General features: G+C 26.2%; 5 protein-coding genes across 15 annotated transcripts; 3 read left to right on the forward strand and 2 right to left on the reverse strand.

The window, feature by feature from the left end:
• Positions 1 to 98: 98 nt before the first annotated feature.
• On the reverse strand, positions 99 to 9,923 carry GluRS-m (putative glutamate--tRNA ligase, mitochondrial). Of its 3 annotated transcripts, XR_004234873.2 has the most exons (11): positions 9,391 to 9,923; positions 9,020 to 9,254; positions 7,586 to 7,781; positions 7,293 to 7,507; positions 6,554 to 6,776; positions 6,285 to 6,445; positions 6,049 to 6,212; positions 5,833 to 5,990; positions 5,659 to 5,765; positions 5,283 to 5,370; positions 99 to 1,490 (listed from the first exon to the last, which is right to left on the reverse strand). XR_004234873.2 is itself a non-coding variant. In XM_031974929.2 (10 exons), exons 1-9 carry the CDS (start codon positions 9,488 to 9,490, stop codon positions 5,685 to 5,687), a joined length of 1,533 nt encoding a protein of 510 aa, XP_031830789.1. In that variant the 5' UTR covers positions 9,491 to 9,922; the 3' UTR covers positions 99 to 1,490; positions 5,659 to 5,684. The 3 variants fall into 3 exon arrangements, 2 of the variants coding, with proteins under 2 accessions (XP_031830789.1, XP_031830790.1); XM_031974929.2 differs by lacking the exon at positions 5,283 to 5,370 and having other exon boundaries at positions 9,391 to 9,922; XM_031974930.2 differs by lacking the exon at positions 99 to 1,490 and having other exon boundaries at positions 5,008 to 5,370.
• Positions 9,924 to 11,158: 1,235 nt separating this feature from the next.
• Su(z)12 (Polycomb protein Su(z)12) lies at positions 11,159 to 17,226 on the forward strand. Of its 4 annotated transcripts, none has more exons than XM_031974888.2 (9): positions 11,159 to 11,388; positions 12,439 to 12,485; positions 13,025 to 13,208; positions 13,303 to 13,394; positions 13,490 to 13,682; positions 13,756 to 14,121; positions 14,195 to 14,517; positions 14,588 to 14,841; positions 14,917 to 17,226. In XM_031974888.2, exons 1-9 carry the CDS (start codon positions 11,289 to 11,291, stop codon positions 15,953 to 15,955), a joined length of 2,598 nt encoding a protein of 865 aa, XP_031830748.1. In that variant the 5' UTR covers positions 11,159 to 11,288; the 3' UTR covers positions 15,956 to 17,226. The 4 variants fall into 4 exon arrangements, with proteins under 4 accessions (XP_031830748.1, XP_076228895.1, XP_076228893.1 ...); XM_076372780.1 differs by lacking the exon at positions 11,159 to 11,388 and adding an exon at positions 12,207 to 12,370; XM_076372778.1 differs by lacking the exon at positions 11,159 to 11,388 and adding an exon at positions 12,207 to 12,370 and having other exon boundaries at positions 13,042 to 13,208.
• Positions 17,227 to 17,327: 101 nt separating this feature from the next.
• Positions 17,328 to 20,517, reverse strand: LOC116426232 (methyltransferase-like protein 22). 5 transcript variants are annotated; one of them, XM_031974907.2, is made up of 7 exons: positions 20,033 to 20,361; positions 19,517 to 19,730; positions 19,141 to 19,326; positions 18,904 to 19,035; positions 18,637 to 18,822; positions 18,378 to 18,545; positions 17,328 to 18,306 (listed from the first exon to the last, which is right to left on the reverse strand). In XM_031974907.2, the coding sequence occupies exons 3-7, from the start codon at positions 19,211 to 19,213 to the stop codon at positions 18,020 to 18,022; spliced, it is 846 nt and encodes a 281-aa protein (XP_031830767.1). In that variant the 5' UTR covers positions 19,214 to 19,326; positions 19,517 to 19,730; positions 20,033 to 20,361; the 3' UTR covers positions 17,328 to 18,019. The 5 variants fall into 5 exon arrangements, with proteins under 5 accessions (XP_031830767.1, XP_031830768.1, XP_031830766.1 ...); XM_031974908.2 differs by lacking the exons at positions 19,517 to 19,730; positions 20,033 to 20,361 and adding an exon at positions 20,368 to 20,517; XM_031974906.2 differs by lacking the exon at positions 20,033 to 20,361 and having other exon boundaries at positions 19,517 to 20,009.
• Positions 20,518 to 20,660: 143 nt separating this feature from the next.
• On the forward strand, positions 20,661 to 24,326 carry Pdi (protein disulfide isomerase). 2 transcript variants are annotated; one of them, XM_076372784.1, is made up of 9 exons: positions 20,661 to 20,808; positions 21,385 to 21,716; positions 21,789 to 21,923; positions 22,005 to 22,235; positions 22,306 to 22,677; positions 22,764 to 22,892; positions 22,973 to 23,059; positions 23,142 to 23,210; positions 24,254 to 24,326. In XM_076372784.1, the coding sequence occupies exons 1-8, from the start codon at positions 20,661 to 20,663 to the stop codon at positions 23,190 to 23,192; spliced, it is 1,485 nt and encodes a 494-aa protein (XP_076228899.1). In that variant the 3' UTR covers positions 23,193 to 23,210; positions 24,254 to 24,326. The 2 variants fall into 2 exon arrangements, with proteins under 2 accessions (XP_076228899.1, XP_031830760.2); XM_031974900.2 differs by lacking the exon at positions 24,254 to 24,326 and having other exon boundaries at positions 23,142 to 24,223.
• Positions 24,278 to 26,274, forward strand: LOC116426230 (uncharacterized). Its single transcript, XM_031974901.2, has 6 exons — positions 24,278 to 24,457; positions 24,530 to 24,683; positions 24,767 to 25,011; positions 25,238 to 25,582; positions 25,648 to 25,945; positions 26,026 to 26,274. Exons 1-6 carry the CDS (start codon positions 24,278 to 24,280, stop codon positions 26,268 to 26,270), a joined length of 1,467 nt encoding a protein of 488 aa, XP_031830761.2. The 3' UTR covers positions 26,271 to 26,274.
• Positions 26,275 to 26,322: the final 48 nt, after the last annotated feature.

Genomic DNA, 26,322 nt, shown 5'->3' on the forward strand with positions numbered 1-26,322 from the left:
CCTTATCATAATATTGCACCAGGCTTTCAAATGCTCAGGTATCTTAATTATTCAGTTCATACACCAATGATCAGAATAATTATCTGCCCTACTCCAGTCACCCCGGATTTATAATATTTGGGTGGTTGGCAAATATTCTACCATCAGTATCAATAATTAAAAGAAACAATCATTACTTCTCAAAGATCTACTTATCAGGACTGCCTATGGTTGAATTGTTTGGGGACTTGATATCTCCTTTTGTACCTGCCTTTAGTTAAGTACCTTTTCACTTTAATAGAGCATTGTAAACACAGGCTATATTAGCCAGAAGTTTTCTTCATAGCGAATTTAATCATTTAATAGCCTAAGTCATTTAATACTATGAGATCTCTTTTGTGTATGTGCGTATAAATGCCTGTCTGTGTCTGTTGCACGTAGATGTATGCGTCTTGTATGAATCTCTAAAGGTAACTGCACATTTGCTATACGTATATACCTATATTTACAACAGTATTGCACTTACATACTGTATTGCTAAATTTGATCTTTTAAAATCACAGAAGAATTGCTATATTACAATACTTGAATATTGGTTACTGATTTATTATCTTATCAACATATTAATTTATTTGATCGTATTAATTTGAACGAAGTACATTGAAATATATTTTTTATTATTGATCTTAAGCGCAATATTTGCATTTGACTTCTTTGATATTATGCAGAGACAGCATTACACTAAACAGTATGTATAATTATTGCGATGTAATGATTATATCGCTACTGAATTTCTATATTATTTATGCAGTAATAATCACTATAACAAATTATTATTTTATATAGTTACTAAAATAACTTTATCTCACATAAGAACCTTTTTAACATTTGTTAATGCTATATGTGAAAAAAATTAAATATTTTCTAATTTTTGTTATTTATTATATTTTTACGTGGTTGTATAACGATAAATTTTTGTAAATTAAGAATGTTACATATTACAATTTTATATAGGCTATGATTTCGTATCAATTTTTTAATTTATTTATATCCAATATAGAAATATTTACTGATTGATAAATAGTTAAAATCTATTAATAAAGAAATCTATAATTTGAAATAGTAACGCACATCATATGCTTAAGATACAGACTGTGTCATGTTATAAATGAATATGTATATATATATACTCAACCAAGTTAGAGAACACATTCTTTAAACGAATCAGGAGATTTTTCTAACAAACGGAAAAGAATATTACGCGTTTCAATGTAGTAATTCAAAGAATAGAGAACAGTTAAACTGTTTCTCAATGTCGTAAACTTCTTTTTACAATGTACACTTTAGAATAAACTGTTAATAACATAACCAGAAATCTTTCACGATTATACAATTCAATGTAGTACTCCATTTATTACGCCTTGTCTTTTTGAATGTTATCGGATGCTCAATCTATACTACAAAAATTAGTCGATCCTCTCGTATATGTATATTTCCATTCCAATGTAAATCTGAAAGGACAAAAGTGCCTATCTTAGATTTTCTAATCTCATATATGTGAGTGGTGTTTACTTAACAAACATTATACTAAAACATTATTATAAAATGAACTATGCAATTACATATTATGCATTCCACATTGTACATTTAATATTATAAGCAACAGTGGATTATAAAAAAAATTTACATGTGATAATTATTTAAATTTATACTAAAAATTATATGTTGCATTCAAATAATATTCTTATGACAGTATTATAAACTATTAAATATTCAGTTATAATTCATATTTGTATATTTAATATTTTTAAGAATTTTCTTTCAGTAAAGTATAATATGTCTTTTAAACAATAATAAATATTTAAAAAATACGTATTATTAAAGAGAATAATTTAAAAAAGACAAACTACTCGAAAGTTACATTAAACCAAACAATTTTTAATATTTTAACAGTGTTTTTTTATTGTTAAAACAGTTTTATGATATCCAAAAGAAATTAAACAATATATAAATTTTGTCATCGATGAAGTTACAAACATGTACAATTATTATGAATGAAATATATTTTTAAACAATTACTTGAAAATTTAAATAATAATTTTAAAAAATATACTGAAGACCTATAATTTAATTGTGATTATTGTACTAGATTTTATCCAGACTGAGTTATTACATAAATGTATATATTACTAATTAGCAAATGTTTGTGCGCCAGTATTATTTATTTCTCATTCCACTGTATTATCACTAAATATTAAATAAATCTACCTTGAAGAATATCTTATCATATATTTATAGAAACTTTTCAAAGCAATGTTACAATTCACATTCTATGATAGAGATTATAAAATTGATCAAGATATATCCTATTCTTATGTACACTGTTACAGTTACTATATAATAATATTTCTAATATAAAAATAATAGACACTGTAGTAAATAAAAATATATAATGAATATAATAAACAGGGTACCACGAGCAAAGCCTGATTTTAAATCCATTACAACTATTTCATGTCTGTAATTCAGAAAATTAACAACTTTTCTATGTTTTCATCTTAATATTTTAAACCGAATATTCCACAAATAGTTTTTATAAGTTCATTGTATTATGTATTATTTACTTACTAATGGTAAATTTTCTCTAAAGAGGATAAATTTTCCGTTCGTGCACAATATAATATAACATTGTAGTATTGAAGATAATTGATTCTACTTACACATATTATAATATTACAAATAAACGTATAAAACACAATACATGAAATAAGGGTAAATGTATTCATAGAATATCATAACATGTATTTAAAAATATTTATTATGTATAAACATTTTAATAAATACTTGTTATAAAGTGGTATATTACTTTTTCATTTAAATTATTTCACTTGTTACTTATACTTTAAAAATTATTAGACCAATTGGCTCTATTATTTAACAATGAAACTTTATTTATAACCTATTTTTAATTTATTAATTTCCTTTTCTGACTTTTTTACCGAATTTTAATTCATATTCAATTTTATAATAAATATTAACAAAATCTTTTGCTTAATATTTATACATTTATGAAATTATGTAGTACAATTAATTTTTATTTTTTTATTTTTGTTTAAGTAACTTTATTTTTAAAGAACTTGTAACTTGAATAAAATAAATACAATACATAAATTATAAACCTTTTACATTTAATTCAGCAAATTAACTAAACTTATCTATGTTACGGGTATTAAACGTAAAAAAAAATTAATAGTGCAACGTTTGTTTATAATTTTTTTATTGCCTATATTATTTTTTTATAGTCTATGGTCACATGTAAAAAAATAATCATTAATAAAGCATTACTCTTAAAACAAAAGTAAACAAATTTATAAAAAATAAATAATTCGATTTTGTTTAATTTTATTATAAAAATGAACAATTAAATATTGCAATTTCCTTTTTATACATTTCTACAATTATTGTGACAAACGTTAATCAATTATGTTACATACACTAAATATATCACAAATGTACTTGCGTAATTTTCTTATATACACAAAATGTTTATATATTATGATCAACGTCATATAAAATACGAATTTATCGGAATTAATGAATTTAAAAAATATATTTCTAAATATAAATATTGCTACAAATAATAATCTTCTTTATTTTTAATGTAACATTCTAAGCTTTAACATGATAAATTATGTTTCTTCATAACTTGATACTGAACTTCTTCTGTTAATTTCACATGTATTAAATATACATATACGATTTATGATAAAAAAGGATAAATTATTAAAATTGTAACATGAGAAAACTTTCTAAAATTAATTATTCTATTTATAGACACAAATACTTTGCATGCATGCTTTCATTCTACTATGTATAATTATATTACTAATAAATTAATTCAGTTTCTATACATGTAAGAATTCTGCAATATATTTCATATAAATTAACAACCAAAAAAAGTTGTGAACATTTATGTTATTTTTAGGTTTACAAAGTACTTAATCTGTGATAAATAACACTGTTTTTAATAATACTATGCTGTTACTACTTGAAAATAAGTTTAAACAGTGTTAATAATCGTAATAATCGTTGTTATATTTCCATATCTTATATACAAATTTCATTTATACATTTAGTGAAATTTGTATATTTATTTTCAAAACTGACTGCAATTGTAATACATACATTCTTTACATGTACCACTATATATCTTCAAAGAATGGAAAAATAATCATTTCAAAATGTATAAATTGCATAATTATACTTGTATAAGGTAACTTCTTTAAGAATAATTTTCTTGTTTGTCTGTATTACTTATATAATTTTTCTTGTTTATTAAGTAATAATTTCAAATATCATATGATAGAATTTAAATTCAAAATAAAAATTAAAATGTTTCTTGAGAGGCATACCTAATAGAACAAGTATAATTACACAGTTACTTCAGTGTTTATGATATACCTGATAATTAGAGAAAATATGTGTTTTAATGAAGCTAAAATTATTCTTTATAAAATGGCAATTTGCATAATTAGTAAAATAATTTTTAGTTTCATTACACATCAAAATGATGTAATTTTTTAAATTATAATTAATCAATGTCATTTTTAATACAATTAAGTTAATCGTTATAAATCGAATATTTATTGCAAAACCTTTATATTTTTAATCAAATTTAATTGTAACAGGAGAAATTATGTAATAATGTCTGTTTCCTCATGCAAAAATAAATATTCTGTATCAAAATAATACTTTTTAAAGAATGATTCATTTTATTAACCATTACTTGTATGTGAGATATGTTACGACAATTTATATTTCAAATATTTGCTCAATAAAAGAAACATAAGTACACTATTTATTACTTATTATTGTCTAATTTTGTTTAAATCTAAAGAGACATATTAGAAAATATTGATTACTTCAGTGTGATAGCTAATATAAATAGTTACAATATATTACAATTACTGTTATAAAATTTATTTATTTGTATTTTATTTGTAATAGTAATGGTAAAAAAGCTATATAAGTAATACATTAAGCTATCCCAAGCAATGAAGGAGTAAAATGACATAAGTACATATGAATTCCCTTAATTATAATTCATTACTACATTACGAAATTTATTATATTATTTCACAGATATGCATTGCGTATTATGCAAATATCTTTATATAACCAAAAATTCACATACAGTATCAAATTATAGGTTTACCAAGCATTAGAGATTATGGAACATAGGAAAAATGCTGTAATGAAAAAATATGCCAACAGTAATTGCTAAATCCTCATAATTCTCCAACCTTTTTCCAATTTTTTCTGGGCAATTAGAATGATTCCTAATGCTTTGTATATCTATAGATATGGTAGCATCGAGATATTTATACACACCTGGTAAATTAGATACTTTTTATATGATTTACTGTAAGATGTGTTCTACATATAGAATGTGTACAAGATGAACTAACTTAGTAGTCTCACATAAAAGAATAAAATTTATGTCTGTTTAATAGCTATAAATTCGTATAAAAGGTATACATGCTCCATTAAATACTATATGTTCATTTTAATAATATTGGAAATAATAAATAATCATAAGTTCAAAATTGAAATATATTATTTAATAAATAGATATTTAATATAATTATTTATAAAATTTGATATCAGTTAGAAACTTACAGATGTATTCAATCACAGAATTAGCTTTAAGAAATGCAACGATTTATCCTTAATAATGTAGTGTCTTTTCCTAAAATTTCTATCATTTCACCTACAGGTGGACCATCCTAAAAATATTATAACACATGTTAGATGAACTAATTTAAGGCTATTAAAAAATGAATCTTAAATTACCTTTAAACCACTAAGAATCCCACGTAATACTTTCATCAGCGTTGGAAAAGGAATTTCATGCTCATTAGCAAATTCTTTAAGATAAGTATTGATCCATGTCTTATTAAAATTATGAATATCAGTTTCAAGTAATTTCATGTTTAATATTTTAAGCACATCTATATAAAAAAGAATCATTTTAATTATTTAAAAATATTTATTAAATGTAATATATACCTAAACATTCCGATTCTATAATATCGGGTGCCACTGATGGTATCATCCATAAAAATGCTAATTCTTTAGACACCAGATCACTTAATTTATATATTCTACTCTGTGCCCATTTCAATATTGCAAGTATATGATGATCATCTAATTGTAAAGTTCCATCTGCATGTCTAAAATAATATTAAGGCTGTATAATAACTCTCAGTGATAAAAATGAATATTTATAAAAAAGATATACAAACCTTTCTGGAAATGCATCTATAACTAATTCTTTAATTCTTTCAATCAAGAATTTATTATTTTTTTCATTCGCCAATAATTTAGTAATTTCTAGCTTATTAAATTGTAACAGTTTTTCGGATAACAGTTTATTGGAGTTCACTTTTATAGCAGAAATATTAAACTAAAAAAAGTGTTAAAGTTTACTATAGAATGACAAAATAATGAAGGTAAATAAAGTTACATAATTTATATGTGTACTATTATGAAATTTTTAAATAATAATATTCACTTGTTTAATTAACTCCTCATAGCTGTGGATGTATTCGACACCCCCTTTGTTATTGAAGCCACCACCAGCATGTATAACATAATTTAGAACTGCCAATGGAAAAATTCCTTGTCTCCGTAAAAATTCAATATTTATATCATTTTGTCTCTTCGATAATTTTGTTCCATTTGCATTTAATATTAAAGGTAAATGTCCATACTTAGGAGGTGTCCAATTAAATGCTCTGTAGTAATTTAATTATTTATATTAAAATACTAATATGTTACAATGCAGTATATTAAATAACAATTTAGTAAAATAAAATATTAAAATTAATATGATACTACAAATTCAATTGTATAAATAATAAATTTATATTATCAACAATTTTTTTAAATGTTATGCTCCTAAAAAGTAGGAATGAACTGTACTAAACATCTTTTTTTTTTCTTAAATAAACACAAATAATTCAATATTTCCACGTATATATTCATAAAATAAACGTAATCATAATAAAATTTCACTCAGGAGCAAAATTTAATTTGTTCTATTAACTAAATACTACAAATATTTTAAAATAATCAATACAAATTTTGTTTTAAATGAACTTTCTACAAACTGAATTATAAAATATGTGCATATAATATCTAAATACTTGTCTATAGTATTTGGATTTAACACATTAATATTATAATGTAATATAATTTATAATTGTATTCACATCTGTCGGTATAGATTTTAAATATTTACATACACTTACTTATACATCATTATATGCTTAGGTGTAGATATTTGCCATTCAATTCCTCGTAACACATGGGATATCTCCATAAAATGGTCATCAACAACATTTGCAAAATGATAAGTCGGATAACCATCTGATTTTATAATAATTGGATCTCCTTCAGATTGTACAATATCATGTGTTATTTCACCATATATCATATCATTAAAATATTCTGGTGTAGATGATAACTACAAAGATTACAAAAAGCATTCTTCCTAAGATACAACTTATTAAAGTAATATTATTTCCTATTATTTTTGTGATACCTTAAATCTGATACAATATGGAAGTCCTTTATCGAGTTTTTCTTTTACTTTATCACTACTCAAATGCCGACATTTGTTATCATATTTAGGCACCTGTCCACACTTCAAAGCGATTCTTCGCAATAACTGCAGTCTGCTTTCTGTGCAGAAACAGTAATATGCAGATTGATTACTTAAAAGTTTAAGTACTTGTTCTCTGTAATTTAATCATTAGTAGTACATTAAGATCTTCATTCAGAAAAAAATTTAATTTTAATATAATTTATTATTTTAATGGTATTCTGTATTTAATTATCATACAATATGCATTTTGATAATCAGTTTTATTATCATTTCATCTAATATTATACAAAATGTTTTTAATTTATATTAAAAATATTTACAGAGATATTGTAGTAAATACAATTAAAATAAATAATATATAAATAATGTTCTATAATAAAAATACTATTATAATAAAACATTTTATTGAGCAACTGAAAAGTGTAATTTATTATATTTATTTCATATTACATATTTCAACTATTTACATAACAGTATACTGCCTTAAAATCAGATTACTATCCTTATAATATTGTTACTATTATATAAAACATATCAAATATGGAATTATTGAACTCCTTTAATTATTTCTTAATTTTCTTATCACACTTGCAAATATTTGTATATACATTGCATTATTACATATTGTATACATATATATTGTAATATTATTGACATCAATACTGTGTACTTTATTTACAAAAATGAAAGACTGAATAATATCTAATTTCAAATTTTAAGTTTTTTATAAATCTGAACTCATATAATACTAAAAAACCACATTTCATTTTACTTAAGGGAAAACGCTGATCTATTATAATTGTCAAAAGATTGATTTTTTTCGAAAAGGAGAATTTCAAAATTCCAAAAATTACTGAAGTTATAAATTTTTAAGTAGTAGTTACTACATGGATTTTATCTTCTTCCAAAGAAGTCCCACTGTTCAAGGAGAAATTTGTCGAAATCTACTATAAAAAGTATCGAGGACATTCTCAATATTCACATTAACTAAAAAGTTACACAACTATTTATATCCTGAAAAGATTTATAACAAAACATTAAAGAACCACAAATTGCCATCTTGTTCAATTTGTCATAGGAAAAAATCTAAGGAAAAACATTTATCTATTCTCTTAAACTAGAATCTCTCCTTAAAATATAATAATTTATATTTAATACATTTTAATGACCGTTAAAAGCTATCTATATCAGAAAGCTTACTAACAAAATTTTTACTTTACTTTTATATATTTAAAAATTGATCATGCGAATTATTTTATTACTTTACATAATTCTACTAATTTAATTAAAGACTATTTTTATTATGAATAAGAATTTCAATTATAAAAATGTCATTATACATTACTACTTAAACAAGAAAGTTAATCGTACTTGTATATGTCAAGTCGTTTTGACTGAATATATGGTCCAGTAGGTCCTCCTCTTATAGGGCTCTCATCAGCTATAATTCCACACCATAACAAATCATTTTGAATCTTTTCCATTGCTCCTGGAATACATCTACTTTGATCTGTGTCCTCAATTCGTAATATAAATGCACCATTATTAGCTCGTGCAAATAAATAATTATATAATGCAGTTCGTAAACCTCCTAAGTGTAATAAACCTGTGACATTAAATGAGATTAATATTGTTTATATGAAAAAAATTGAAATTTGATATTTACATGGTAACAATAACAAAATAACAATATCAATTTTGTATAAAGGTTCATATTCAAAGGAATTAACCTCGATACATACCAGTTGGACTGGGTGCAAACCTAACTCTTACTTGCTCCTTTTTGAAAAAACGTTTTTGTAAAACTTGAACACTTAATGTACGATATATATTGCGATGCATCTTATTCCAAAAGTAAATTACATTACAGTCATTTAAATTTCATTGAATGCTGATAATGTCTTATATTAAATTATGATTGCATATAGTACAGTTTACTACGTATTAAAGTATAACACTTTAATTCTTTAATTCACTAATTTCAGATATTCTTGTAATAGAAGTGAATAGGTTATCAAAAACATGTACCATACATAATTCGTTCACGTTGCTTCTGCACAACTTTCACACATGATATACAGGGTGTCTCATTTAAGAATGAGTGCCCAAATATCTTTTATAATTATTGCGAGGATACAAAACCATTTTATATATAAGTAATTTAAATAGCTTTAAACGATCAATATTTAGGTTTTTTCAAAAATCATTTTTTCAAAATATTCGAGAACAGCGATATTTCTTTTACAAATAACTACTCATTTTTTTTATTCCATCGTGTAATTCATGAAAGAATACGTTTTGATTTGGTTGTGATTGGATCTTTAAATAACTTTGGACTCGAAATTCACTAAAACTACGTATAAAATGTTTTTTACATCCTCACAATTAAAAAAGTTCTTAGAGAAGTTACACTTAAATAGAATACCCTGTATAGTTACGGAACATATGATACAATGTTCGACTTGTAACTGAGTACTCTAGCAACCCCTTTACTGTCTGTAGTAATAACTAGTTAATAGTGAATAGTTAATAATTAATAATAACTAGTATAAACCAACAGGTTGAAAATATAATAGCTTTTACTACTCTCAAACACTTTATTGAACCTTTCGAGTTTCGTGAAGTTACAATAGGAATACTGTAGTTCGAATGATATCCTTACCTTTAATAGTACATTAAAAAATTAATACTAATTTAAAGGAAAAATATGAATAATTGAAAATTATTCGAAGTTATTGAAAAATAATGATTAAATAATACTTTTATATGCATAAGTCTTGTTCATATTAATATAAATCATATTCTAATAAAAGTGTAAAATCCTTACTATAATAGTTAAATAGAAGTTATCTTTAGACAATAATTTATATTTTTATATTCAACTGTGTATTTTAAAACAAATTTAATGTAACTTATAAAAATGTGTCATTGAAATTCGTTTTAATTTTTAATTAAATATTATTTAAATGTAAATAAAACACTACGAATGTTTTATAATTTAAATTCGTATTTGTAATATAAATTATAAGAAAAGGGATAAAAAACAAAAATAAAATTATATTTACATAATATAATTGACGCATAAAAGTTTTTCATACGTTTGTTACAGTATTTACAATATTTAAATTATATATTATGTAGACCTTATTTTTCAAAAGGAATTACATCTCACATATGCATCTTTACTGTAATTCTTGTAATAATTTATTATTCCAGTAAATATTTCTTTGATTATTTTATTAAAAGTCGTTATGTTTATTAAAAACAAAGCGCGTTAATGAATTATAAAAAATAATTTTTGTGTAAATTACAACTCCCAAAAAACGTGTATTAAAATATTTAATGAAAATTAATATCTTATTGATAAATATTTGTAGACGTTATAAGTTTAATCTCTCATAAAAACAAAATATTGCAATATATTTTTATAATGGAGAACGCGCCGATATTTACATTTGCCGCCGTGTATACTGATAACGAATATATAATTGGTTAGATCTAGTTATTAGTTCCGACATAAGGGTGCGCTTTAGTTGCTGGCTAAGCGCCGCAGATTTCGCGCGGGGCGGGTGTTGTCATTGTATTTTCACGTGACGAAAAGTGATTTTTCGTGGGATATTCGACAACAAATTGGGTGAAAATGCCGCCGAAAAAGCGGGAGAAAGAATTGGATGGACAGAAGGGCCCCCGGATGGATCAGATACAAGCAGATCATGAGCTATTCCTACAGGCCTTCGAAAGTAAGAATCCACAGATATCATTTTTCTTTCGCATACACTGCTGCAACTCTATAAAAAATTAACGTCTAAATTCCCATTGTCGAAGTAATTAATCTCTCCTTCCTTTCACGAATACTTCCTACAAATATGGAAAATGGATCGTACATAACCCCTATCGTTGAAAACGTACCAAGCGCCGAAGCGCGCGTCGGTTCTCTTTGCTCCCTCCTTTATTTTAATCCGCATGGGACACCTGTCATTTCATTACTCTATTAAATATACATTTAATTTGATAAACTTTGAATGAAAGAAGTGGTTATAAACAAATGACAATGTTCTTTGGAGTAAAAATCAAATTTAAATTCATTAGTGAGCACTTCTCAACATTTTCTTTATGGTGTATACTATCATTTAAGATTCTCACGCCACAAAGTAGTATTCACGATTACTTACAGTAAAATATTTCTTATCATTTTTTATTACATTAAACTTACAGCTTTTCAATTTTCTCTAGTGCATAACTGCAAACACTTAAAACATTTTATTTCGATAATATCTCTATATATATCACATCGAATTAGTTTAGTTGAAAATATTTGTTTTTCTGAGTAATACTTTGTTGAAATAATTCTCAGTGACTGAAATTTCAACGTTTAATATAATTCGATCTATAAATTTAAATAAAAAAAAAATTAGAACACCGAATGTAAATGTCACTACTCTTCACTTTAACAAGGAAAAGGGATCAGAGAGGTTTAACCTGCTTTAATCGTAACAAGTATAAAGTGCAGGCATCTCGTATAAAAACGAGAAGATCCCAATCATCATATCCCTTTTACACCTAAGAAGGATACATTGTCTTACATTATCAGAATTCCACCTTTTAAACATCTGTGTGAATGATTTCACTTTTGAGAGAGATGTTAACCTCTGAGCCATCTAGGAGCGCCCATTTAAACTACACATCTTTCCTTATATAATGCAATTTTGCTATATTTTCAAAGTTAGTATTTAAATCCTTTCTTTTTTTTCATTTTTATCCTGTAATGCATAATTTGTTTTATTTTTCAGAACCAACCCAGATTTATCGATTCCTACGCACAAGAAACCAAATCTCTGTGAGTAAAAGAAAATTAATTAATTTATATTTTATAATTTTATATGAATTATTAATTATTTATAGTTTAAACATGTCCTCAAAGTGTTAACTGAATATTTCCATATTCAATAGTAATAACAAATACAGAATATGTAATAAATGAATAAAAGAACAGATTTTTGTAAATAACAAATGGATGTGTATATTTGGTACATTATTTTTGTACCAATAATTGAATGAATTTTTCTTGGATCGCTATTAAAAAAAAAAAAAAAAAAAAAAATACCATGAACTGTTAAAGTGTTGTGTTTGTGATTATTTATGATAATATAGCAGATAATAAAGTTTGTAAAAATGTATGTTTACAACTTCTCATATTTATTTTTAATATTTAACATGGTAGGTATACAAATTTATTATTTTATGCGTTTAGATTACAGTTATTTTTTCTATCTTTTATACTTTTATGTGTTTATATTTATGTGAATAAATTCATATGTGATTATATGAAAGTATTAAACATATATAATTATTGATATTTTATGTAATTCTTTTTAGCCAATATTTCTGTACAGAAATTTAACTTACATGAGGCAACGTATGTCTAGAAGTCATAAATCTCGACGGGGGTTTAAAATTGATACAATGTTGGAAAAATTAATGTCCAAGAACAATCAAGAACAAAATCCAGGAGTCCGTGGATATATGACCCTTACTTTTCTAGGTTTTTATGATAAAAAAGGTATATTTATTTACATGAAATAAAATTTTTTTATTTTCAATAAGTACATTAACGTACAATAATTAAGTGACATTTCTATATTATCCTTTTACAGCTGAAGCACCTCAAGATCCTGTAAAAGTAGAAACACTATTATTGAAAATTTGTCATAAGAAACGAAAAGATGTGAGTTCACCAATTATGCAGGCAAGTATAATATTTTGAAATTTTTTCTTCAGTCAGAAATTAATAAAAATGAACTAATTTAAACGTTGATGCTGCAAAACTATTTTCTGCTTTAGGTTTCTGTTGGTACAAGTGAAGTTCCAATAAATCCTTCTGAAAATCAACCACCGCCAAAAGCACCTACTATATCTATACCTAATGAATCTTTCAGCTTAAATAATGGCCATGTAGCAAAAACGTACATGCTTTTACTTAGAGTTTATTGTACATCCAATACCAGCTGCCTTATGCATAACTGTGATTTAGATGGTTTGTAAAAACACGTAGGACAAATTAAATTGAAAAGTATGTTTCTACAATATTTATTTACTTCGTGTTTTAGAACCAGCCCAAAAGCGTCGTAAATCCTCCACTGGTTCAATTAAAACTGGAGGAGAAGAAGTAAAATTGTACGGTTCTGAACTCATAGTGTATGATAAACATAATCGATGTTTATTGACAGATGGTGATTATGAATTAGGTTTACAAGAAGTACAAACCAATGTTCGATCTAGCCCAAAGAAGCACAGCTCTTGGGAGTCTGTACCTGACATCAAGGAATGTGGTCCTTTTGAAGTGTTTAGCAAAGGACCAACATTAAAATTTAGACTTAATTGGACAACTGAGCCAAGCAATGGCTTGGTAGATAGGCCAACTCCAATACATCCACTACCAAGTGGCGATAACAAGGAGAACAGATCAGGAAATAGTGAGTTTCTACTTGTCTTATAAGATAATTTAGAAAGGAAAGATAAAATTAATTATTCCTTCACTAATTTCAGCTGGTTTAGAACGTTCTTCCACAAATAACAACAACAATAATAATACTAATAACAATAATAGTAATCACAATAATAACAATACCACACTGCCAACACCTAGTCCTCTTAATTCTTCAAGAATTGCAACACCTAATGAAAAAACAGATAATTCAATGGGTACACAACAAATAGTTTATCAATTTCTGTATAATAATAATAGTCGTCAACAAACTGAAGCTTGCGAAGATTTACACTGTCCATGGTGCTCTTTAGACTGCGGGAAGCTTTATTCTCTCTTAAAGCATTTAAAATTGTGTCACTCGCGATTTACTTTCACATACGTGGTAAGTATTTTAATAATTCTATTTTCTTAACAACCAAACACCATAAAATAAATGATACTTATTTCAATAGCCGATTCCACAAGGTGCTCGTATAGATGTAGCAATAAACGAATGCTATGATGGCTCGTATGCAGGTAGCCCTCATGAATTGATTTCTCAACCTTCTAACGTAGCTTTCTCAAGAACAGGACCGACAAGACGCACAAGTGTCACAAATATTTTAGTATGTCGTCCAAAAAGAACAAAACCAAGTCTTTCGGAATTTTTAGAGCTCGATGAAAATGAATATGAAAGCCAAAGACCTTATATTACAGGACACAATAGGTATAACATTAAACTAAGTCGCGCAATATCCGTTTTTGTTGTACGATACAGTGCATTTCAGAAATGTTTTTATAGATTATATCATCATACTGTTACGTGTTTGCCCATATATCCAAAGGAAATGGATATTGACTCGGAAGGAGAAAATGATCCAAAATGGTTACAAACAAAAACAATGATGATGATTGATGACTTCACAGATGTAAATGAAGGAGAGAAAGAACTCATGAAAATGTGGAATTTACATGTGATGAAATACGGTTATGTAGGAGACTGCCAAATACCACTAGCTTGCCAAATGTTTTTAGAAACTAAAGGGAAGGAATTGCTCATGAAAAATTTATATCGTAATTTCGTTTTACACATGTGCAGTTTGTTTGATTTCGGATTGATTAGCCCTGTGATTTTATATCAAATGATTCAAAAATTGCAAGAGATTATGAAAGAAGGGGGCGAGAACAGTGATATCCGAAAAGTATTGCAAAAATCGCATGAAGCTCAAGTTGATAAGTGGATTAGTTCTGGTTGTCATGCCTCTTCGGATACTAATAAACAGAGTATTACAAGTACTAAAGTAAACTTTAATAATGACGGAGGAAGTTCTAATGCGAGGCGAAAAACATCTTTACCGCTTGGTTCGCCAAATTCGCAAAATGTTAAAACAACGGTGTCTATTCATAACAGTGTTAGTAAACATGCTAGCATGATAACTACATCATCGAACAAGGCTGTAAATCATAGTAATTCAATTCAAAATTCTGTTAACAAAAATACTGGAACGTTTACTTCTGTACAAGGCAGCGCGAATAAAACTGCTTCTACAGTGTGTGTAACGAGTACTGTTAACAGTAAAACATCTTCAACCATTTCAATGTCCAATGGAATGTCTAATCAAAATGAAACGGCGCAAAGACAAAACAGTGATATACCTACACGGCGTAAGAGTACAAATTCGATAACCCAAGTTTTAGAAAATGCAACGCCTTTGCGCCGAAAATCGATGGCCAGTGAAAGTGCAACTACTGAATATCATAGACGAAAATTAGTTTTGGATACAATACCGAACGCCAGTAGTACTCATCAAAAACCACCCCAAAATGGAAATAGTTATTAGTAAACGTTATACATGTGTCGCTGTGCTAATTGTACGTTTTTTGTACAGTATTTGTTGCAAAGATAATTCCGAATAGAATGATTGATATTAAGCTAACACTTGATAATCACTGCTCTAGCCAGTAAAAAAGAAATTTTCTATGAATTCGAAAGATTTAATGTATAAATGAAGGAAATAACATATTTCAAAAATCAATTGAACTTCGGTAACTTATGATTCTAATTAAAATGTTGACGTAACATCAAACAGTTTTCAATGAACTTAATTGAAAGTTTGATTTCACGAAAATATAATATACCCGTTCTTTTTTTGGTCTAGTCAATGGCACTTTGTTTATGATTCTCTAAAACTATTTGCTTAGTAATGTACAAAAGTTATATTGCCTCATATATACATACTTATGATTTCATTGTTCGTAAAATATAGGAATTTTTTTAAATAACAATTCTGAAACAATACAAGAAACGTGGAAATAACGAAAAAATAATATATTAAAATTTATATATAATTACTATTCGTGGAATAACTTGAGGGCACTGAATAAGTCTAGTAAAATCATAATTAGAAATGATAGAATATTCTTTTACATAGTAAAACAGTTGTACCTTCTATGTAATATTAATTTAAATTATCAATTAGATTTATAGAAAAAGTTATTAATATCTAAGGTTGGAAACAAAATTGAAAAGCTATCATGCAATCTCTTTAATGATGGGACCTTGGATAATGGATTACTTCAAATATTTCTTGTAAATTCAATTTAATAAACTGAGGCTGTAAATTATAAGTTTTACCCAAAATAAGGAATAAGTGAATAGTTATAAAGAAGTGCCTTTACAAAGCCAGGGAATCTGAATATGAGAGTGACTATCGCTAAGTTATAACTTTTAAGTTGAGTATTCGTACTCATTTACAATGTGTTAAATCTCTTTATGATTTTTATTTAGCAAAATAGTTTCTCACCGATTGTCGTTCCGTCGGATGAACTTGTGGATAAAATTTAGTACATATATTACACTGAACTTATTCTGCGTGTAATGTACGCAACTCTACTGCCGATAGTCGTTCGAAGAAACATAATTTTCATTCCCGTACGTAAGTACGTGACTTTTCTTTATACTTGAGTTTGGATTAAATTTTTTAATCCCGCTGAAACTCCTAGTAAGTATTTATTTACGAGGAAACTTTGTTCTCTTCGAACGACTTTAATCACTGTCCATTAATATTATTACTTATGTTAGGTTGTAAATAAAAAAAAACAATAAACATATGGACATGATAAATCATTTTTATTTGATATTGTTAAAAATGTGTTGAACTTTCTAAATGTAATAATAATTTAGGAAGGTTTTACTTAGTAAAAAAATTATACTACAGATAAAAGTACTTTTATTAGCAGAATATCCCAATTTATAATTGCTCTGAAAATTAATTGAACCAAAGAAAATGTACGTGAAGCCAGGAGATAAGAAAATGGAGCAATTCATAGGTTGTATATGATACCATAGCAAGATATAATGGACATTCCTATTTATGTTTGTCTTATCTCTTCTGGTTCTATGCATTTCTCTTTGAAGTCAATTCATTATAAAAGAGCTATAATAATATTGATTATCCAGTTTTGACTGAGTCTAGTATTTACATATGTACATATTTATATATATATATATACATACACACATATACACACACACACACACATAGTAGTTGATTTATAGTAATCAAATGTTTTTTTAAATCACAAGCAGTAATACCATTGAGTAAATGGAAAAGAATTTCTATCTCTAAATACATACATGTTTTTACAAAGTTATAATTTATAAATTATATAACCTTCTTCCAATCTTATAAAAAAATTAATAACGATCATGTATGTAAATTTCTTTAATTGTTATAAATAGTTTTTAATTGAGATTAATTTTCTAATTTGTCACTACATTTTTTAATCCCTACAATACTGTTACTATTGCATACTTAATACTGTTCAGAATTTATTTACTAATTATTATAATTTAGCATCTTTCTCATTTATTTTTTATCCTAATTATTAAGTATTAAGTTAAATTATTCACTTAATTTATTTTGTATTTTCATGAGTACCATTTGCTTTAATCTATCATACTTGAAATATCGTGGAAAGTCTATTTTAATATATTCTATATGCCAATTTTCTTTCTGTGCCTCAATGCATTTTAAAAATTCTTCATACATTGGAGCTGTAGTGTCCATATTGACTGTAGTGAAAACATATCTTTTTTCTAAAGCAATATAAACTACCTTTTGAATTTCTGAAGTTAAAAGTTTCTTTAATGTTTGAACAAACCCTTCCGTTATGTTTTCATCGTATATTACTAGAAATAATCATTTACTGCAATTAATTTGTACATTATTTTGATATTAGTTGTATTTAATTATAACTTACCATCCGCAGCCAGAATAATTGTTGCTTCATTTATTCTTTTTTCATAAAATGTAGGCCATGTTAAATTTAAAAAGTTTAATTCTTTAATAGAAACTTTAGATTTGATGTAAGCGCTATTTCTTAAAAAATTTCTATGTATTAATTTTAAAATTCCTTCTAGATCAACATCTGAAAAATAAGGAAAATATTACCATAGTATTCAATACATATGATCATGATACATAATTTGAACAGAATTAAAGTTTATATTGTTTATTACCTGTACAAATTATTTCTTTAGCTAGAAAGCTTGCAACTATGCTCGTTAAACCAACTCCAGCTCCTAATTCTAGAACTATCTTATCCTTAAATAAATCAGGATTTGATAAAATATAATCAGCTAGTAATAAGGCACCTCGCCATACTTGTAATCCCACGTGTTGTAGATTTGTAGATACACGATGTTCTAATAATATGTTTATATATCCCATAATCTTTTTAAAAATATTTTTTTAATGTAATTATATAATTAAAAACTAATTTATACCTATTATTAATTTCCCTTCTGTTTGTCTGTCTATATCTATGTCATCATCACTATCATGTGTTATAATATTATTAGTAAAGTCCGGTTTAATCATATAGGATGGACACTTAAAAATAAAGCTGGATATTGCAGCTGAAAAAATTAATTATACATATATAACATTAAAATATTCTCTTGTATTTTTATATAAAAACATAATATACTCTGTACAAGAGTATATAACGAAACAATACATACTGCCATTTTTTAACTTCACAGAAGAATTTTTATTTTCTGTGTATATTTCTGATGTTACTGTATATAATGTCATTTTCAATAATGAATATTCTTCAATATATTCTCCAATATATAAGTTAATATTATAATTTTTAAATATTTATTATATTACTGCACAAAACAGATCATATTTTCCATCACTTTTTTCTAAATATATAAAAAATGAATTAAATTATATAAGAACTAAATAAATAAAAACCAGAACTAAATAAGTTATTTCAACATCAATTTAAATGTATACATTATGACAAAAATATGTTTTACTGATTGTACAAACATGTATCTACAGATAAGAAATAATTACAAGTCATTAGGTAGATAGAATATTCACACTTACTTGAAATTGTGACTACTAAAATATAACAATAATTTACTGCCTATACTCAATTATACTATACGTTTCTTTTAGACGTTTATATTTTAACTGCACTTATGTAATACATTATTATAGATTAAAATATGTCTCATTTCTAACAAATTTTTCCATTACTTTTAATTGGTTTTAATCATTCTTAAAAATAATTGCTAATTCTTTCAGAGTAATGTACATTCTGTAATTTAAGTGACAAATGAATAAAAATAAAAAATTCAATCGATATTAGTATTCGAATTTGTTGCTTTATACAGAAGACATTAAAATCTTATTTTTGATTTAACTATAAAATAATTTGTTGTTGCAAGAAGTGTTGCTGCATTATAAGTATACATCAAAATTATTAGTAATCATGTCGTTTGTTTATAATTTCTTCTATTAATTGCAATATTTCATATATTGCGTTCTTTAAACTCTAGGTATAAGTTTTAATTATATAAAAATATAAAGTGAAGTTAAATAATAATAATAGAAACATACATAACAAAAATAACTAAAATTTTCATTAGTTCTTTTTATTATTTTTAATTACACATTTATATACAGATATTTCTTCTTGTTAATGAAAATCATTTTAATAACCGACATTCCATGTTTATATATCGTGTGTGGGTAGTCGTCACATTGCAACTTTACTTTAAATGGACGAAATATGTGAAAGAATGAACACGAGTTCCGTTTTCGTATCAGTTTATATATATAATCACAGCAAAATATTACTACAATAAAAGTGAAATAAAAAAAAAATGTAAAATGTATGTGTTTTTTATGAAGTGAGAGTATAACATTATCATTCAAAAATAAAATATCCTGACCCTCATTACAATAATCTTGAGTTGACATCCTACCAACTTCTTCAGCCTTTTGTGAGCCAATCAGCGGCCACCACGATGAACATGATGCCACGCATTAACCACAATCTACCAACTGTATAGTTCCTGTACATCATCATATTTAATCACTTTGCTCGTGTTCCTCAACGTACGGTGTTGGGTAGGGTGTCAATCTTCGTGCTGTAACGAGTTTACTATTCTTTCAATACGATCGTTACGTTTTCCGTGTATGTCATAGTATAAATCAGTAAACAATCGCAGTCTTTCTCTACAAAATGAAGCTTTCTACATTAATATTTTTAGTAATTTTTTCCTTTACTGCTTCTCTTGCAAAAATTGAAACTGAAGATGCCGTTTTAGTGCTCACAAAAGACAATTTCGATGAGGCCATTGCACAAAATGACTATATGCTTATTGAATTTTGTAAGTACAGCATTGATTTTTCTTTATCACCGAGTTTTTTCAAATTGTATTTATATTTTTATAATTTCGTTCGTTACTTTTAAATACAACATCTGCAATTTAACCGTGGCTGATCCAGATGCTTGATCCTTACACGTCATCATTTAGAAGCCGGTTTCTAAGATTAGTGCCACTTGTTGATAATATCCTGACTTCTTGTTTAAGTAATAATCAATAGACATGGTATTTATTCATAATGTTCAATTTATCCATGGAATTCAATCTTTATATTTACAAAAAATTCTGTTTCGTATAACATTTGATGTCATTTATCGCTTATGATAATTTGTAATTTATATGTTTTTAAAAAGGAACAATATTCCGATTTATTACTTTTACGATTGTTATGTATCAAAATTAAAAAATTTTTACCCTGTTTTGTATAATTGGGAAATTTCACAAAAATTTATATTTTTAAGCTTTCATATTATTATTTAATATTTTTAAGGATTCATATTATTATTTAATATGTTTAAATATGTATTATTATTATTATTATTATTATTTAATATTCATAAAATATTCTTTAATACATAGATGCTCCATGGTGCGGACATTGCAAGGCTTTGGCTCCAAAATATGCCAAAGCAGCTAAGAAATTACAGGAAATTGATTCCTCTGTAAAGTTAGCTAAAGTTGATGCAACTGTGGAATTTAAATTAGCTGAAATGCATGGTATTAATGCATACCCGACCCTTAAATTCTATCGTAAAGGGGCTTTCATTGATTACAGCGATAGTCGCGAAGTAGATGATATTGTAAATTGGGTAATAAAAAAGAGTGGTCCAGCTGCTAAAGATTTACCAACAGTCGATGAAGCTAAATCATTTATTGAAGCACATGATATTGCCATTGTTGGATTCTTTAAGGTATTAATTGTATTACTTATACGCATAATAATTTATGCGAATAGAATGTATTATATTTTATTGTATTAACAGGATGTAGAATCACCTGAAGCGAAAGTATTTATGGAAGTTGGTAATGCTAATGATTATATGTTTGGTATTACTAGCAACGAGGAAGTTTTTAAAGAATATGGTGTGGAGGATGGCAAAGTTGTTTTATTCAAGAAGGTATATACCTAATATTTGATTTGATATTTTACACGTATGTTAATAATAATGTAACTTATTTATCTAATTTCTTTATTTTAGTTTGATGAAGGCAAAAATGAGTTCAGTGGTGAACTTAGTGTTACACAACTCGAGAACTTTATTGCTGTACATTCGTTCCCATTAGTCGTCGAATTTAATGAACATACTGCACCAAAGATTTTCAGTGGTGATATTAAGAGTCACCTTCTTCTGTTCCTTAGCAAAGAAGCTGGTCATTTCGATGAATATGTAGAAAAAATTAAAGAACCAGCAAAGAAATTCCGTGGAGAGGTATACATAAATATGAACTATATATAAATAATAAATAGCGTTAAATGTTAAACTTAATAATTCTTTATAGGTCTTATTCGTTACTATTAATACCGATGAGGCTGATCGTACGCGCATTTTAGAATTCTGTGGCTTGAAAAAGAGCGATGTACCTGTCATGCGTATTATTGAAGTTAAAAATGACATGGCTAAGTATAAACCAGAAAAACCAGAATTATCCAATGAAAATATTTTGGAATTTGTGACTGGATTTGTTGAGGGTACACTGAAGAGACACTATTTCATGCAAGAGTTGCCTGAGGATTGGGACAAAAACCCTGTGAAAGTACTTGTTGGCAGTAACTTCCATGAAGTTGTAAATAATAAGTCGAAGAATGTTTTAGTCGAATTCTATGTTACATGGTGTACACACTGCCAGAAATTAATGCCTATTTTCGAAGAAGTAAGTTTTATTATAATACTATCTTTCTCTTGAAAACGTTGAAAGTTTCAACACAAATTTACAGATCTAACATGACATACTTTCAGCTTGGAGAGAAATACAAAGACAGTGAAGATGTAGTCATAGCAAAAATTGACGCTGCTGAAAATGAATTACCCGATGTAGAAATCATTAATTACCCCACAATTATTCTATTTAAAAAAGAAACTAACGAAGTGAGTATTTTGTACTTAAATTATATTAAATTCCTAATCAGTATGTAATAAATATTCACAAATAAAATAATTACTTTTAGGCTGTACAATACTATGGTGTGAGAACACTTAAAGGGCTTACCAAATTCCTCGAGACTGATGGTGCTTATGGCCGAGCTGTAGACGAAGTTCGTACAAATCATCATTCTTATTTATAGCAAGTTAGTTTACTGGTAATTAAAATTAAAAATGAAATTTTTCTTATTGCAGGCCCAAGAAGAAATTGAAGATGACGATGTGCCAAGAAAAGATGAATTATAAAAATTATATCATTAAGAAGTAAATCAAATAATTTCTCCACATCTATTTGAAGTTAATAAACTTCGTAATTCTACTTAAATAATATTATCTTTGCGAATGAATGCCGCTGAGTAAACTGCATTAGTTTTTTTATGTACAAGGTTGAAAATTATCGTTTTGGTCACAAGTTATTATAAAATAGGAATGATTAATAGCTAATCTTATAGGAGAAATTGAGAGTTTCTCTTGCTTCACAATGCGTTTTAAGTACTCAGTTTAACACATGCTTACGTAACTTAATTCATAGTTATCTACTACAACAGCGGCGGCTTTCTATCTTATACAAGAAAAACTCATTTGCTTGGCGATATTTGTTTGCAAAGAGTTAGCATTTATAGGAGACTTCTTAATCATTCATCTTCATTTTGTTACTTTTAAATTTAAGTTTATAAACAATTTTTTAACGTGTAGGTAATTAACACTAAACGTACTGCGATCGGTAAAATGACCCGTTTTAAAATTTTACTTGAAATTCTGCGTTTTCTTTCGCTCATTTAATTTTATATCAATTCCTGTATTGTCCCATTAATCAGTTTTCCAATTTTTATATTTTCCTTTGTTTCTGTTCCCATTAAGAAAAATTAAGCGCCTAACTTACTTAATTTTCTTTTGTAGCTAATTATTTGACGGTAGAAATAGATATATACAAAGTGTTGGTACGTTTAGTGTTGATCGTTAAGAATTTACTTGCATTTTTTAACAGGGTTTGTTTATATTGGGCGAATTACCTAAAATTAAATTTGCAAATATTTATTTCTGGGGATATAAAAACATTCAAGAGACAGAAGTGTGTTGTTGCAAAGAACCAATGTTTGTAATTTTAGTTTAAGGTAATTCTTTACGTAATAGTATATTATAAGAATATATTATAAGCATGTTGTACTGATATGATCTACATAATGAGCGCAGTTAACACTTTGAGTGAGACATAATTCATTTTTTACGTTTATCTTTTGTACATTATTACACTATTAATCATTGCTTTTTGTTGACTTTTATTCTTATTTCTTTGTGTTCACCAGAAACAACAAGATTTAGATACAAGCATGGAGCAAATATTAAATCTTTCATCATTAAATATATTTTTGCATCAGATATTGGCATTTACAGAAGAAGTAAAATATGTATTGCAATCAGATTGTGAGGAAGCAATGTTTTCTTTAAAACCATGGCGTAAAAAACATGTTGTGAAACTGAAAAACAATGAAAGTTGTACTAGTACCAAAGTAAGAAAACTGACAGTTCATTTCTATATAATTCACAATAAAATCATATTAATTTATATTTTTCTTTAAAAGTCTGAAAATGAAATTGAAGAAATTGCTGCAGGCATAAGTAGGACATTGCTACAGACACAACAATTGCGAGAAAAGTTATCTCACAATGTAATGAAAAGAAAGAAATGTTTAAACCAACCTAGTACATCTGAAATTTATAATCCTTGTGCATCTGGTAATTACATAGTGAAAAAAGTAATATACTTATTATACTTATTATTAAATTAATTTTATTATTGTTATTTGGTATTACACTAGGCGATGAAAAAGGAAACAAAGATAATACTTCAGCTAGAAGCAATAGTAAATTGCTACCTGTAAAAGAAACAACTAAAAAAACAAAAAGTTGTACAAAACCTCCCACAACACAATCAGAAAAGTACATAAAAAATAAAAATTTTCTTGCCATAAATAAACAGAATATTAAGAATATAAAAGAAATTAAAAGACATAGCGATTACAAATTGGAAAAAAATTTCAAATCTAGTAGTTTCAAAACAAAGGTAATATATTCATGTAAAATGTATAAACACTATTTTTCATTTTTTTAACAGCTTCTTAAATGTTCGTGCTGTATGGATAGTTAAATTTAAAAAAGAAATTACAAAAGTTATTAATTAAAATTTTGTTAATTAATTTAATTTTATTATAATTTTTATATACGAAAGCTTTTAATTTTAATAATATTGAAACAAATTACTATTAACTACTACAATTTTTTCTATATAGGCTGAATATGTTAAATTTGATAAAAAATGTAACGCAGCTTCCACTAATGAATTAAAAAATTTGATAGAAAAAGTATCATTTCCATCTTTTAATAATGAATTTTCTAATGTGGATGATGAAAAGTGCCCAATACATGAGGATCTAACTTCACAAGTTACGTATAAACAGAATTTTATAAGTGTGGATGTTATGGACAGTTTAAAAGAATTTAATATTCCTGGAGAAATAATAAAACCACTGAATGCTTATCATACATATCTAAATACTGAATTTTCAGACAAATCATTTGACAGTGGAAAGCGACGAAAAGTGCTTAATATTTTTTTTATAGAATTTAATAAAATGGTGAGAGATTTTCATGGTGTATTAAAAGAATATTGTACTCAAATTTAATTGTACATATATTGCAGGATGATATTATACAAAATACTTTAGAAGATAAAACTGATAAAATAACTTTATTAAAGCATTTCATATCTCAGTTTCCTAATTTTTTTCTTGAAAACAAAGAAACGTCTGCTTTAATTAATATAAACAAAATATATACTGAATTAAATTTCATATGGAAAAAGTATGATACAACGAAATTTAATAATTTCCGAACTTGGAAACCTGATGTAGAAAGAAAATTACTTCACAATGATTCTAATATAATAAGATGTATGTCAAATGGAATTTGGAATTTTTTCTATGCAAGATACTTCGAAGGTATAATTCTATTTTCTATTCTCAGTAACATATCTACCGTAGTAGTGGTATCACTAAATTCTATTTCATATTCGTTTTAGGAATTTCAACAGTAAGATATATACATTACGCAAACAAGAATCAGTTCTTTGAAACGATGCAAGAACTACAACAAGTACATTATTATAAAGACATAGTTAATATCATTTCAAAAGAAATACTTCCCAATGTTACAATATCTTTTGATTCTGCAAAGCCAGAATACGTGAAAATATATAAAATGATCTACATTCTCCTTCAAGGTCTAAATTCAAGAATTCCGGTTTTAGTAAGAACTGACAAATAAAAGTTTAAAAGCATTTAATGAAATCAAAAAGTTTATATTGCTAATGTCTATA

The sequence above is a fragment of the Nomia melanderi genome, chromosome 12 (genome assembly GCF_051020985.1).
Source record: "Nomia melanderi isolate GNS246 chromosome 12, iyNomMela1, whole genome shotgun sequence".
Lineage (NCBI taxonomy): Eukaryota > Metazoa > Arthropoda > Insecta > Hymenoptera > Halictidae > Nomia > Nomia melanderi.